Here is a 15,477-nt window from a genome sequence, read left to right on the forward strand (position 1 = left end):
AATATATTTGATAATAAACAAGCACTAATATTAAAAAGAAATGAACACTACTGACACCATGAAACCCTAAATGAGCCAATGCAATCAAATGTTCTATTTATTTACAATTAACCAGCCAGGATATTCCGCACTGGCTAACTACACAGGCTAATTTAATTATAAATATATTTAATAATAAACAAGCACTAATGTCCTGAATGAGCCAATTAAATCAAATGTTTTATTCATTTACAATTAACCAGCCAGGATATCCCGCACTGGCTAACTACACAGGCTTATTTCTTTATAAATGTATTTAATAATAAACAAGCACTGGTATTAAAAAGAAATGAATCTTAAATTAAACTTAAAGGCAATGTAACAATATAATACAAACTTACCTCTTCATCCGAAGATGACAATATCCTTTACTGGTCCATAATAAACACCAACTTTGGCTTATTTCTTTATAAATATATATAATAAAAAACAAGCACTAGTATTAAAAAGAAATTAATCTTAAATTAAACGTAAAGGCAATGTAACAATATATAACAAACTTACCTCTTCATCCGAAGATGACAATGTCCTCTAATGATCCATAATAAACATAGAATATTTAGTCATTATTTTCTGTCTCACTATATATATGACGAGCGCGGACCTAAGAGGAGCCACTCAGATGACGTATTTTTGCATTATAAATTTTTTTAGAAAAAAATAAATGTGTGTTTCTTTCTTATCAACATGTTGTTGTCATATAACGACCGCGGACCTAAGAGGAGACACTAAGATGACGTATTTCGTATTATAAAAAATTTTAGAAATAAAAAAAAGAGTGTTTCTTTCTTGTCATTTAGAACAATATGGTTTTGTCATTTTGATTGGCTAACGGACACCAACTATTATACGAGGTTCTTTGTAGTGTGCTGTATCGAAATAGTACCATCATTCAAACATCACATTACAGTAGTGATTTATTGTTATAAAATTAGAAACATCATTTTATTACACGTTTACGAATCTTTTCAATTTACAAGAAAGCGTACTCGTTGAAACGTAAACATAAAAGAATAATAACATTAACATTTCATTGTACAGAAAAAATTCATTGAATATGTTCAATATTTTCAATTAAATCCATCCGAACATTGATAACCGAAAAAGTGGCACTTCTTTGTTAGTTCTTAAGAGTGTTTCTATATGATTAAGGTCTCATACAACATGTATGGATTCAATCTCGCGTCAAATGCTGACACAGACTTAACTTAATTCCGTTGCGATTATTTATGACACCTGCATTCTCTTGAAACCGATGAGCCTAGCTCATGAAAAAGGGGTTTAATGCATGCGAAGAGTCTCGTTCCGTATTACCATGTGTAGTCTGCACAGGCTCATAATAGCGAACGACATTTTTAGTAAAAACTTTATTTCCATTAGGATGAGACTTAAATATTTTTTTTAAACACACCATACAAGCACACCATACAAGCACACCGTACAAGCACACCGTACAAGCACACCATACAAGCACATCATACAAGCACACCATACAAACACACCATACAAGCACACTATACAAGCACACCATACAAGAACAAAGGTCACCCATGATTTGCATGTGCGAACTGGACATGCATTAAGCTCCTTTTTCCCATACCGAAGCAAGAAGGATCAAAATTTGAAAGATGTATTTAAAGCTTTTATGATTAAAGACGACTATTGTCTTATTATTAATATATTTGGTATATAGCTTAAGCGTTCCTTTATGGTATTATTCACTTCCCTCACGATGCCATTTAAGATTTCTCTTCTGTTTGGCGAACTGGAGTTTTTCTTGTAAATTTTAATTACTTAAAGTCTTAAGTATGTAATGCCAAAGAAAGTGTCCACATTTACATTTTATGTAAATGTCAATAATTAAATATCATTACTCGGCTGTAATGGGTGGCCTCGCATTTAGCGTAACATTGTAAGACTTTAACACTTACATAAGCTGCAAAATAGATTAAAGACACGCTTACCGATGTCAGCGACCGAGGTTGCTTCCTTGCAAAACACGCCATACTCAGGGGAAATAATTGTAGCAGGCACTTCTATGTAAATGGATGGTAATTCTGAGTTGGTAAGTTATTGGTCTGAATAATAACGTGTTTTTTTTTATTTTTCCGTCACGTAAACTATTCAAATTTATTCAGACAAACCACGCATAAAAACGTTTTTTGTCCTAGCAAACATGGTCGATTTTCATATGGATGAAGATGGAAGAGCGTATCACACTCTAAACAATTATTCATTTTAAATTTTAGATTTAAGTTCCATTAAATATCATGCACTTATATGTTACGAAAACTGTATCTTCCTTTGTAATGCATTCTACTTCAGTTCGTAATTGCCAATACATGTACTTTACAAATTTATTATGTACACAAAGTACAGTTCTTGTATTATTTAAATAAATTTGGTTTATAAATATGATGTACAGTACTTAGTCGACACGATTGAACAATAATGAAACAAAACTTAGTTCCTTTAAACGCGTCAGATTTGTAGAAGATCTAGGTTGACTTCGTTGGAGTATGCAATAAAAATTAGCCCCGATTTAGGGAAAACTGTGTTTAATGAATGTGGGTAAAATATCGTCCAAGATAAGCCTGTGCAGTTCACGTGGGCTATTCAGGGACGACACATTCAGCATAGACTAGATTTTCGTTTAGAAGTGACTTTCTTTAAAAAAAAAAAACACTATTAAAGCGGAAACTGTCGTCCCTGATTAGCATGTGTGGGCTAATCTGGGACGTCACTTTCCGCCTAGACTAGATTTTCGTTAAGAAGAGACTTCCTTTAAAAATCTATTAAAGCGGAAAGTGTCGTTCCTAAATAGAATAAGCGGGCTCGTCCCTGAGTAGCATGGGCGTGGCTAATCTGGGACGATATTTTATACACATCATTAATTCGGTTTTCTAAAAACAATGCTCAGATGTAAATCGTCACACAAATTCAATTTGAATAGCCATTTCACTAAGAAATAAACATTTCAACACTGTACCAAAGCTTTTATTATACAATTGTTAAAGTACAAAAAAAGTCTGAACACTTACTATTGCTCTTAATATCAATAAATAACCGTACACAAATAGATTTATAAAGATACACGAATGGATAAAGGAATGTATAGAGTGGACTTTATTGTGCACATCAATATTATTTTTAGTCAAGTATGTTTGTCATTTAAAATTCTTCAGCCGGCCTTATACGTCTATACTTTGTTTACAATAGGTGCTCATAAGTTGTTATGATGATAGTTGCTAAAGGTTTCGTTTGCCAAACAATGATACAATTCTGGAAACAAGAACTCTTACTACAAACTGTACTTATCAATTCGTAGTTGCAAATATTTAAACAACGACGATACACCTTTTGATAATTTAGCAACCCATATCGATGCCACTTATATTGCAAAAGAGAGAAACACTTCTATGTTTTCATGCAGAGAGATTCTATTTGCGCTTTTTCTGATCCAACATTTTAGAAATTGACACATTATGGATCAATTTAGCGTCAACTACCGACATTGTGCTCTGTCCATTTAACAACCATTATTGACTTCTCTTACGTGAAAAAGATTGTATAGTTCGCAGTAAGTAAATATTTAAATACACACAAGGATTTTATATTTGAACCGAGCTCTACAACATGAACTGAGGCAGTAATTACTTTGAAGTGTTGAACAGTGATTCGGACCCCACAAATGTTTTTAAGATAAGTTTAGAAATAAACACTTTGAATTCAATTTGATGTGGTCAATGAGCTAGTATACAATACGTACTGTGCTGTACATGTGTTTGCATGCTTGCCGCAATATCAACATCCTTGCATTTTAGGCAGTCCATTTAAATGTTAAGCGTCTATTTTCCAATATAAACGTTACTACCATTTGCTTGTCAGTTGAATGGTAAAAATGTGTAATTAATACGTATTGTTATTCAGCCATCAGTATGAACATATTTTCACAAAAACTATTATGAGCTCTGATAATAGAATGTTTCTAGGAAAACAAACACAGAAACGCTACGTTGATGGCAACGACATACACATTTTGATATTATATCCGTTGATATAACATTGAATTTCATTTTTTTTAAATAATCTAATCTGATCAGTATCATAAGTTTGAAACAGAAACAGTTTGTGTGCGACATATGTCAATTTTCTGTATTATACCCATATGATACGTATTAATAAGACTACGACATTCACCTGATTGCGATTGAATGGTTCTTAAATGCTCTTGAGGAAGAAGCAGCCCAGGAACGGCTCGATAACATCTACGCATGCCCAGCAATGGCTAGATAAGATCTACGCATGCTCAGGAATGGCAAAATATCCTCTGCGCACTCCTAGGAATGACTAGTTAATCCCTGTGCATTCTCAAGAATGGCAAATTAACATCTTCGCATATCCAAAAATGGCTAGAGAACATATGGGCATGACAAAGAATGTCTTGATAATATTTATGCATGTCCAGGATATGATAGAAAAACATCTGCGACATGATATATTTAGACTGATAGTGTCTTTTCTGTCAAATAATACATATTTAACAATTATATTACATTCTTATATTATGTGTAACTTTTCTTCTGTACTCCTCTCTGTGTACAGAACTTGCCATTCCGAGCTGCTTTCTCGAGACACTGACTCTAAACACTTAACCAATGAAAGATAACAAGGTAAATAGAACAGGAGTTGTTACCCTTTGTTTCCCCTACGGTTTCAGCAGTTCAATTTGATATACCAAAATTGGTGGTATCTTGTGGTATATCTTGGTCCCCGAACCTGCTGCCCGTCCTGACTGCTGAACGTAAAATATTTTGAACTTCAATATATTTACAAATTTAGAATGGGAAAAACTATGCTTAAAAACCTTATATAACGTAAGACCGGCTTCTAAGACCGATCTCTATGTGTGCGACATTACAGCAGCTATGTGTCTTCCGAAGCCTCGGAATGCTAGTTATAACAAAAGCAAATATAAGCAATACACTAGATGATTTTACTTAAACTTCTTGTCAATGGTTGATTTAAAGAAAGCAAAACAATACGCTTAAATATTTACCGTTCGACGTACGGGGTAACTTCATGCTAGAGGTCGAGTATTCCTCAAAGAAGCTATCGGCTTGAATGTCGCCGAACTTTCGTTCCGAAGTTCTTGTCCTCAACGATGGCATTTGTATGAGGCATTTGGCTTCGGTGGCGCCAACCTGTATCTCAATGAGGCTCTTGGCTTCATCGAGGTTAAACTGTGCCTTCATAAGGCACCGGGCTTCAATGAAGCTAGACCGCGCCCAAATGATGTGTCCAGCTCCGGTTACGACCCTTGCATTCCTACACTAATCAAGACATCTTATTTTGAATGAACCATGCATGCCTTTTAACCGTATGAATTGTCTTAGACGTTTTCATCGGCCTAAAAAACAGTCTGAAACTATGACAGAAAGGTTACGACGTTTATGAAACTGTCACAGTCTTCTTAATAACTAGTCGATGGCTTGCTCGAGAAGTTGTTCAAACCGAATTCGCAGGAGAACCGTTTTAAACAATCAATTTCGAGGTCTTTATTTACAGGCGACACAACTGTCACATAGGCAGTGAATTGATAAGAAACGAATATTTCCGAATGTCTCTCTTAACGAAATTCAACATTTTTTAATAAATAACCCGTACTGACACTGTCAATCATGACATTCTATTCGGGAAGCTAGAGTTAATGGGTGTTCGGTCAATTCCATGGTTTAAGTCATACCTGACGGAAAGAAGCCAAGTAGTAAACATAGGTAAAACAACTTCTTCCCCATTTCCAGTCACCTGTGGGGTGCCCCAAGGTAGAATACTTGGCCCCCTGCTTTTTATGTTACGTTAATGACATGGTCACTAGCATTAATAATGATTGTAAACTTATATTGTACGTTGATGACAGCACAATATTGTTTAGCCATAAGGACCCTGATTTTATATCTGCCAAACTTGGAAAAGTTTTAGAAAATTGCTCGGACTGGCTGGTATATAATAAGTTATCCTTGCACTTGGGGAAAACTGAATTTATTCTTTTCGACCCAAAACGAAACTTAAGTAAGCAAGAGTCTACACAAGTCACGTGTGATGGTCATAAGATAAATAGTACTAAACAAGTTAAGTACTTAGAGCTTCCAGTAGATTGTTTTTATCAGGTAAAGCTATTGTACAAAACATTATCTCTAAGGTCAATGGTAAACTTACATTTTTGTATAGACATAATAATTGTTTGGATTTTAACACACGTACATTGTTATCATCTGCTCTTTTACAGTGTCACTTCGATTATTCATGTTCATCCTGGTACGAAGGTCTAAATAAAGGTCTAAAATCTAAACTCCAAATTATCCAGAACAAAATAATTAGATTTATAAAAGGTTACTCTCCAAGACATTCTATTACTTGACAGGACTATGTTCATCTGAATATGTTAAATGTTAGCTATAGAGTTAAACAGCTAAGGCTTAATCACATGCATAAAATCTATTATAAAACATGTCCTTCATATCTTAGAGAAAACTTTGTTAATGGCTCAAGAGCATCCAAGCCATTTAATTTTATCTTACCTAGTGTCTATAATACTTCTTGTAAACAGACATTCCTATATACTGGACCAAGAGACTGGAACTTTCTCCCTGACAATATTAAAAGTGTAAAAAAAATTACAAGGTTAAAAAAATAGTGAAAAAGCACCTTCTAGAACTGCAAGTATCAGAAAGTTAATGTGACTTTTTATTTTACTAATACTCATGTTGCAACAATCATCTGTGATAATCCATGTTAAATTGTGATATTGTGCACAATAAGATGAATGCATACTCTTAATAATTTCGTATTGTACCAAAATCTTAATTTTTAATTATTGATGTCTGTTTGTTCATATGGTTATGTATCACTTTCTCTTTTTCAGTGTGTGTTTTATGGACCCCATTGGAAATAAGCTTTCAGCTTAATGGGCTATCCATAGGTCCTCAGCATTCTTGCTCATATAAACGTACTACTGTTAAAAAAATTCATATATTGTTAAATGTATGCATACTGTAACAGCGTTTTATTTGTTGCTTTTAAATTGTGATTTAAAAAGAAAAGAAAAACAACCTTGTCTTAATTCCTTGATATCATTGATATATTCTATGTTAATCTGTGATAATATCTTTGTCTTGTGTGTCATATATGTGAATGTGCTATTGACCTTAAATGTGAATAAATAAATAAATAAATAAATAAATAAATAAATAAATAAATAAATAAATAAATAAATAAATAAATAAATATATATATATATATATATATATATATATATATATATATATATATATATATATATATATATATATATATATATATATATATATATAAATAAATATAATACAGAAACAAGCCGAAATTATAAAAATAAGTTTATATTATATTCCTTTATATTTCTTAAATAACAATTTTAATTGATAGATACAGCAATTAAAATGATTGGCCATTTGAAGGTTAAGCAAGGTTGCATGTTTTGTCTTAATTAACATACGCTGAACTGTGAATAGCAGGTCAATCATCTTTGACGATATATTAACAAATTGACAGACAAATCCTCAAACAGCACAACCCCTCTCTAGATGCCATTCCGTATGCCGAGTATCATCTCGTTAATTGACGGCAGCTGCTGCACAAACAATGAACTGTACAAGTAGTCAGCACTAAAAAAACATGCGACTTAGTATAAGAGGTCAAACAGGGTTGAAGTGTGATCAAGTGGTTATCACCACAACGCCCCCCCCCCCCCCCACTGCATTCTCGTATGTAGACTATTGATGGATACTATACCATACATGTCCAGTTCTTGTGTTGCTTTAGTTATTTGTTATAATTGTTAACAAACTATTAAATTGTCGTTCCTCACGTTCATTACATATGGCCTATGCGTTTCGTGTATGTTTAATAACCCGTGCTGCCAGTTAAATAAAAGGAAAATCGTTCATATTTGCAGGAACGCTCGCAATCTTGGACGTTGTTCTACTTATACTGCGAATAATGTGTGTAATTGTATGTACTTTATTTCAAAGCATTACAGTGTGTATATATGATTCTAATTTCATCTCTTCATTTGTTTTTAGTTTCAACAGCGCATACATATGAATGAGGAAAGGAAATACAACAATACATAGTTAAATATTTTGTTATTTTTAACAGTTATTGTGTTAAAAAACACAATCACAATTGTATAGAGGTGTTCTCTCGATTTTTTTGGTGAAAATAAAAGTGTTCAAGTGTTAATAAATCTGCACATGCTATAAGGGATGTTGAATGTACGAGCGGGTGTGTCGCCTCAAAAGATTTGCTATATTTTTCATTAACGAGTGTCTAATAAATTTCACTTTACAATTTCACAACGAACATTTAAAAGTAGAATATACTAAACCGCGAGTTGACATTTCGATCAGTGTAAAATTATTTACAAACCTCAGTATTTGCCATCATAATTCAGTTTTTTGTGATGTTAAACTAATACAAAAATCACTCTACACAATAATAAACAAACAATATTACGGTCACATTTGAATATAAAACGTTCTGGACACTGTACACTATCATATGCGGCGGTCGGATTCTAGTGAGTCCAAGCGGAAAATATCTTGCAAACTTGCTCCTCGTATAGCGGTTACCTTCCCATCGATGGCCACTGCCGTCACAACATATGTGAAAGCCTTCCAGATTGTTAGCGACTTTCCGATTCAATGTACAGCACTATTTTTCGAATAAATGGTGATTACCTGTATATACTAGTTTGCCAATTGCCGCTTATAAATCTTCAATTTAGTGAAACTCTTTCGCACACTTAGTTTAGCACTTTAAAACAACACTCAGTGACATGATAACAAAGTAGTAACTGTTTAAAGGGCATAACCGCTGGGTATCTATAATGTGAAGAAGAAACTCACACGGTGAACACATAGTGTCAAAATATGAGAATGAGTCTTGTTTTGAAAAACTGGGCTTAATGCATGTGGGTAAATTGTAAACCCCGATTAGCATGTACATACTTATAAGGAAACACACTTTACGCCTTCATAGGAATTACAGTTTAAGAATATTGAAAAACTTTGGCTTCGGCTTGATGGAAGATTCAATATTTGTACTACATTGTGTGTGCTTGATGTTGCCCGTACACGTTGATACCTGCTTGGACTTAGATGTACATATACCTGTGCTGTTATTGAAACATGGTGGCTACTAAATCATATTGTGAGTAGCAGCAATACGTCTGAGTTTCAGCTGTCTCCAATATAAAAATTGCACAATCTCGGTAAAGGAAAAATACTCCTTTATTTTGTATTCTGACTATGCCCGTTGACCCCGGCCGTTGACAGTTCCGATTTGATATAAAACTATATATTTGATAAGCCCCGCAACAAAGATAGATCAGATATAAATTCTAAATCAACTAGCTCAAACTATACTGTAAAGCATACAATAAACAGCACAACAGCAATAAGAAACCTATCATCAGCGCGTGGTTTGAAATGATGATAGGGATTAGATGAACAACGCTTTGAACAAGTAATATCCTTTCGCGGTTGAATATATTGTGTAGTGTAGCCTATAATACATGGTTACACTACGCAAACAATAAAATCCGAACGTTTCGAATGAATGTTTACAAATGGCGGACCGTACGGAATTGTTCCCTTCCAATATCTGAGTTGTAATTTCTTAAACAAAATAAACGAGTTTATTAAATACGTGACGATTAATTACAAATTAAAACATATCTTGTAGAGAAAACAAAATGACATCAACTGTTGAAATACCTGGTGTGAATAATGCGGTAGAGCATCTCCTTGAACTTGGTAAGAACCTATCGATACAACAGTAAAGTTCATGGCTCATGCAGATTTTGAACGCGTTAAGCAATTAAGTTTAACTACGCTAGTTTGCCTGCACAATTCTTGAACAAACGCACATACATTAAATTCATGGCAGTGGCTAGTCGTACGGCCCCGTACGGGTAGACACGAGGCTTCCCGTACGGCTCTGTTCGTATAGCCTTTCCTATGGAGATTTGACACGTTAATTCAAACCTAAACAAACACAATGGCTGATTCGTTCGAATTTAGCAATGAATAGGAGACTTAGAGATGTATATGTTACATTGTATTGTCGGGAAAAGGTAAACCTGGAAAAAATGTTTAAGAATGTTTTTTTCATGGAATAATTTGTAAGATTTTACTTTTTTTGCCTGACATACTGTCAACTTGCGAACTAGTTAGAACAACATGCCACAACATAGACGGTAATAAATGACGTGTCAACAACAATCAAGTAATAAAGCAATTAAACAATACCTTTGTGATAACAAATAGGGGTACGTATTGATAATTGACACTATTGTTGTTGTTTTTTTGACGCGCTAAAATTTAACTAGTGAACTGCGGTGAGTGGGAGCTATTAGCGAAGACATAATTGACACGTTTATTGAACTCGATTCCACCATTACCTAGTTTTATTTAAAAAAGCAAATAATCAACTTATTATATAATTTAACATCACTTAAAATATTTAAAAAATAAACCCGTTAAATTTAGTATTTGTGTAATTGCTAAAAATGTGAGCGCTATGGTACATCAACAAACATACATAACTATCAGTATTTGAGATCATAATACTTAGTTAATTTGCATTCGTGTCCTTCATTTTACCCACATTTTTTAATTCTATAATGAAAACCAAGCGATACTACCTCTGCTACAAACGTTTGTTGACAGGATTAATGAATCATTCTCGTGTATTTGCAGTCTGGTTTATGTTTCGTCGTGGTGGAAATCTGAGTCGTACATAGTATATAAAGGGTGTAAACAACTGAGATATTAAAATATAAATTTATTTCGCCAAACAACAATTACAACAATCGATAGAAATCACAGTTATGGAGTATATAAATACGCATTGTACGACTAGCCACTGCCTAAATTCATTATAGGTTCTTCATTTTCTTTTATTTCATTTACCATATTTTAAATATACTCGAATTAGCGTTATCAATCAGTTAAAAGAAAAATGCAGCAATAAACAATTTACCTTAAAAGATCTATTTCATTCCCGTCATATCCATGTCAAAATAGTTTATTAATGTCGTGTTTAACCATGCAAAGCATACCATACACACTCGCAATAACATCCACTTCATGTGGTATCGAGACATCACATCCTAAAAGGAGTGGTACTTGATTTTAATAGGCATTAGGCAAAAATTCGACTCACTGAACATTTTATACAAATTGATACAATAATTCAACTTTTTATTAACTTCTGTGTACAATTTAACAAGTTTCTGTTTTATCAGCTGTTCTTTTGAGCAATATTGACACATAAAAGTGCTTAATAATTGCAAAAACACCAATGTTTGCCCTTTGTTCAAATACATTTCAGCATATTTATATTACTATAAAAAAGATTTGATAATATAAACATCAAATCGGGACGGGGTATACCCATTAAAAATGTGTATATTGTAATGTCACCTATATTTGTAATGTGCTCACACAGACTATTTCATGCAAATTTACTGAGATTTGGTAACAAGTAAAAGAATTTTCGTTGAAATAAATAAAATACATGAAAGTGTTGTGGTAAATTAAGCGCAGTTGTCTGCCCCATTTTGCAATTTATGTGGTAGTTTGAAGAGGAAGAAGAAAAAATATTTAGATTATTTTAGTTGAAGTTAAATTTTGAAATGCAAGTTTTCTTGTTTTTTTACTCGTACATGTAGATGAATTAGCTTAAACAAATTGTGATAAACCCAGTAATGTTCTGTTGTTTTTTATACTTCCTTGTAAATTTTAAGCAATTTAATGTTGAATCAAATATATATTTTGTTACAAAAACTTGTTTGTATTAAAAAAAAAAGAAATCTCATTTAACAGCAGTGGTTCAAAATTTGACTTGTAAACAAGCCAAATATGTACTGCCAGTGCAAGGAAAATCTTAGAGGTTACCTCTTTCGATTGTCTCATTCCTGAGTGTTGTTTTAATCAGGCAGGGATCGCACAGGGCTTGAAAAGTGTTTGAAAACGAGTCCTAGGCTTGAAAGGCCCTCGAACAAAGGTTGGCCTTGAAAAAGTGCTTGAAAAGTGCTCATTTCATGATATAAAAAGCCTTGAAATGTTTATTTCTGCTAAAAATTACTTTTATCATCGCTTTAATTATAAAACTTAAATCGTTCTTAAGGGAAATATTACGAACATTAATCATAAATTTCTTCACGCAAGAAGTTGAGTACGGAATATAAGTTTTGTACACAATTGAGTACGAAACGTTATGTGTACACGTCACAGATTATGTGTACAACATCAAAGGTTCTCCATTGTGATCAATTTTCGCGAGTGAAAACGCAGTGATGGGGAAGTGTCGTTTCAAACCAGGGTGGTTTATAACTGAATATTTCTGGGTACAGAAAATAAATGACATTCGAAAAGCACATTGTGGGTCTGTATGAGTTAAGGATGGATAACATGTATTTGTATGTTATAACTAGAAATAACATGTATAAGTTTTGTGGAATAAGTTTAATGTGTTTGAGCAAATAAATGATAGTTACTGTGTTAATCTGGCTTGATAATGCATTTTTTTAATGGAAACTAATGTACTGTTCTCGGCCTTGAAAATGAAAATTTGGCCTTGAAAAGTGCTTGAATTTAGGTTTGAGATTTCTGTTTGAACCATGAATGTGCAATTTATCAAGACATCACCAATGAACAATTTCAAGAAGTCAAATGGCTACTAACTGTCCATTTCAATGTTCAGCTTTGCAGGACCTGTACTGACCAGCCATTCTCAAATTTAATTGATTGTAATTGCCACTTGTTTTTGCAAATTGAGAGATTTTATCGCTGATTTTCTAAAACTTACACATTTGGCAACAATCGCGAATGGCAGCAGGAGCCATTATTTACGATATATGTGTTTAGGAATTTTATAAACATGGGCGTCCAGCATAGTTAGGAGCTGTACAGAAAGTTTGTAAATCGGAACTAATCGGTATATCTCGGAAAATCATTGATAAATGTATTTGTCATTTAGGGACAAGTAATTTTGGTAAATCAGAACTCAATTTACGTAAAACACTTGCTTAATGAACCGTTCAACTCCACCTCCGTTTTCTGCAAAAGATTCAAAGGCGGATCTATTATGCATGTGCTATTATTTAAGTGGACGATTGCCATTGATTAACAAACACACGATAAGTTTAGCATGTTGATTGCAAGACAAAGGAAGCCAATTGTGTCTGCAAGAAATTTGTCGCTTTATTGCTTCAGACAGGAAGCGGCTTTCCTTTGATGACGTCAAACTGTCAATTCACACAAATTGCAAATTTTCAGAAGACTTTAACTAACTCTTTGTTTACAATTCCAGTAAAAAAAAAAACTTGCTAACATAAAACTTTGTATTAAAGTATCCAAATAAAACAAAAGCGAAGTTGAAAAATGTTATTTAATTAATTCGCGTCAGTTCAAATAAGACGTTTTGCGTTGTCAATCAACGAGTTTTCATGACATCAACAACTTAAACAAACATTACCGCGACAACAGGGATTGATCTACCTCGATTTTTTTAATGAACGATCTCATTAGTCGAGTAAGAGCAAACACATAATTTGTGTAAGAGTAGTTTATCTTATATAAGATTTATGCAACGGGCATTCCATTGCGAAATTACGGAATTACGGAAATGATGCACAGTTTTTTGTTTTTGATGGGAAAAGAACGCACTGCGCACCTTTATCACGATCTCTGCTCCTCCTTTAATAAGATTTTTTAATAGAATTTGTAGTCATATGGGATTATCAGAAATATATATTTATGTTTCATACTACAGAGCGGTATGTATGTTTTTGAGTGTACAGAGGAGTTAATATATGCATGTTTTGGCAAATGATGCAATCACTACACAACATGCAAATATTAAAAATAAGTATTGAACTGATTTATAAAGCGGATTTGTGGACCAAGTTGGAGCTACAATGAATGTTTATGGTATCATGACCACATATTAAAACTTGGCATTCAAGTACTAGTGTAATATCAGTTTTTAATAATAAAACAAAGAATACAACAATTAATTCGGATTGAACACTTTGATTTAAGAATGGTTACAAAATGGTTGATAGTTTTTTAAAGTGGCAAAAACGCGAAAACAATATTAAAATGGGTGGCGAAAGAAAATTTTAACCCAGCAAAAGCCCTGTTTATTAAAATTACATGTGACATTGTCATTTCACAGCAACAATAAATTGTTTATTTAAACAATTCGTAGAGACTTCTTTGCACAATCTTAAGCTATCAAAAAATGAATTAATTTGTAGTTCAGTACATCTGAAACATTTAAAATGGTATAATATCTTGACAATATGACAATAAAATCTGGTATTGGTCCTCCATTTGGCAATAATGGCTTCATTTTGTACCTAGGCCTTACAAAAATGTCAACTCTGTGTCATAACACCCGGGCTGTTAATGAAATTGAAAGAAGATATACTTACCTTGATTCATTTGTAGTTTCATTTTGTAAAAATGTATGTCTAAGCAAAATTAACCTTTGAATTATTATAAGATTTAAAGTATAACTGTATGAATAAATAACATTAAAGTTAACAGTTTGTCAGAGTTAATCAGAATTTCATTTTTAAAGATGTATATAAGCTATTATCTCATCAAAGCTGACAACATTTGAATTTAAGCTGACATTTTAAAGGTAAAATCTCACTTTAGTATCCAATTTTTCTGGTAATTTGAAAGAGTGATGCTTTCAACATTTCCCACACTTCTGTTGGAGACAATTAGTGGAGGATACTTATATATTATTAACCCTTTGCATGCTGGGAAATTTGTTGTCTGCTAAAATGTCTTCTGCTGAATTTCTAAAATTAGCATTTTCTTCGAATTTTTTTCAAAGAATACTATCAGAATAGCAAACAGTTTGGATCCAGATGAGACGCCACGTTCTGTGGCGTCTCATCTGGATCCAAACTGTTTGCAAAGGCCTTTAAAATTCAGCTCCAGCGCTTTAAGGGATAAACATTAGAATAATTGTATAACAGATTGATTGTCAAAACTGTGGTGAAGTTACCCTATATGATATTCATTGTACATTTCAGCTGACAGACTGAAGCATGACTTTGGCTTCAGTGCTGAGGATGTGAACAACATAGACAGAGTTGTGGAGGCGCTACGGGACCTGGTGAGTGCAATTGAACCTCGTTCTGGGAACAAAGGGAGTTAATGCATGTCGTCCCAGATAAGCCTGTTCACGTCACTGCTGCTCAAACAAGTTTGAGCTCTATGACTCAAGTTTAATGGAGATTTGTGTTGTTTGAGCTCTATGACTCAAGTTTAATGGAGATTTGTGTTGAAATTGTGTGTTTGCAGATTACAAACT

At 33.3% G+C, this 15,477-nt stretch overlaps 1 protein-coding gene across 5 annotated transcripts in view; it reads left to right on the plus strand.

Annotated features, from left to right (window-relative positions):
* The first annotated feature begins 9,687 nt into the window (after positions 1–9,687).
* LOC127871190 (paramyosin-like) overlaps positions 9,688–15,477 on the plus strand; it is an 88,718-nt gene continuing 82,928 nt past the window's right edge. For all 5 annotated transcript variants that reach the window (XM_052413935.1, XM_052413932.1, XM_052413936.1 and 2 more), the window contains exons 1-2: positions 9,688–9,893; positions 15,197–15,279. In XM_052413935.1, the coding sequence (XP_052269895.1) occupies positions 9,833–9,893; positions 15,197–15,279 (144 nt within the window). In that variant the 5' untranslated portion in view covers positions 9,688–9,832. The remainder of the gene's footprint in view (positions 9,894–15,196; positions 15,280–15,477) is intronic.

This window comes from Dreissena polymorpha, chromosome 3 (genome assembly GCF_020536995.1).
Source record: "Dreissena polymorpha isolate Duluth1 chromosome 3, UMN_Dpol_1.0, whole genome shotgun sequence".
NCBI classification, from domain to species: domain Eukaryota; kingdom Metazoa; phylum Mollusca; class Bivalvia; order Myida; family Dreissenidae; genus Dreissena; species Dreissena polymorpha.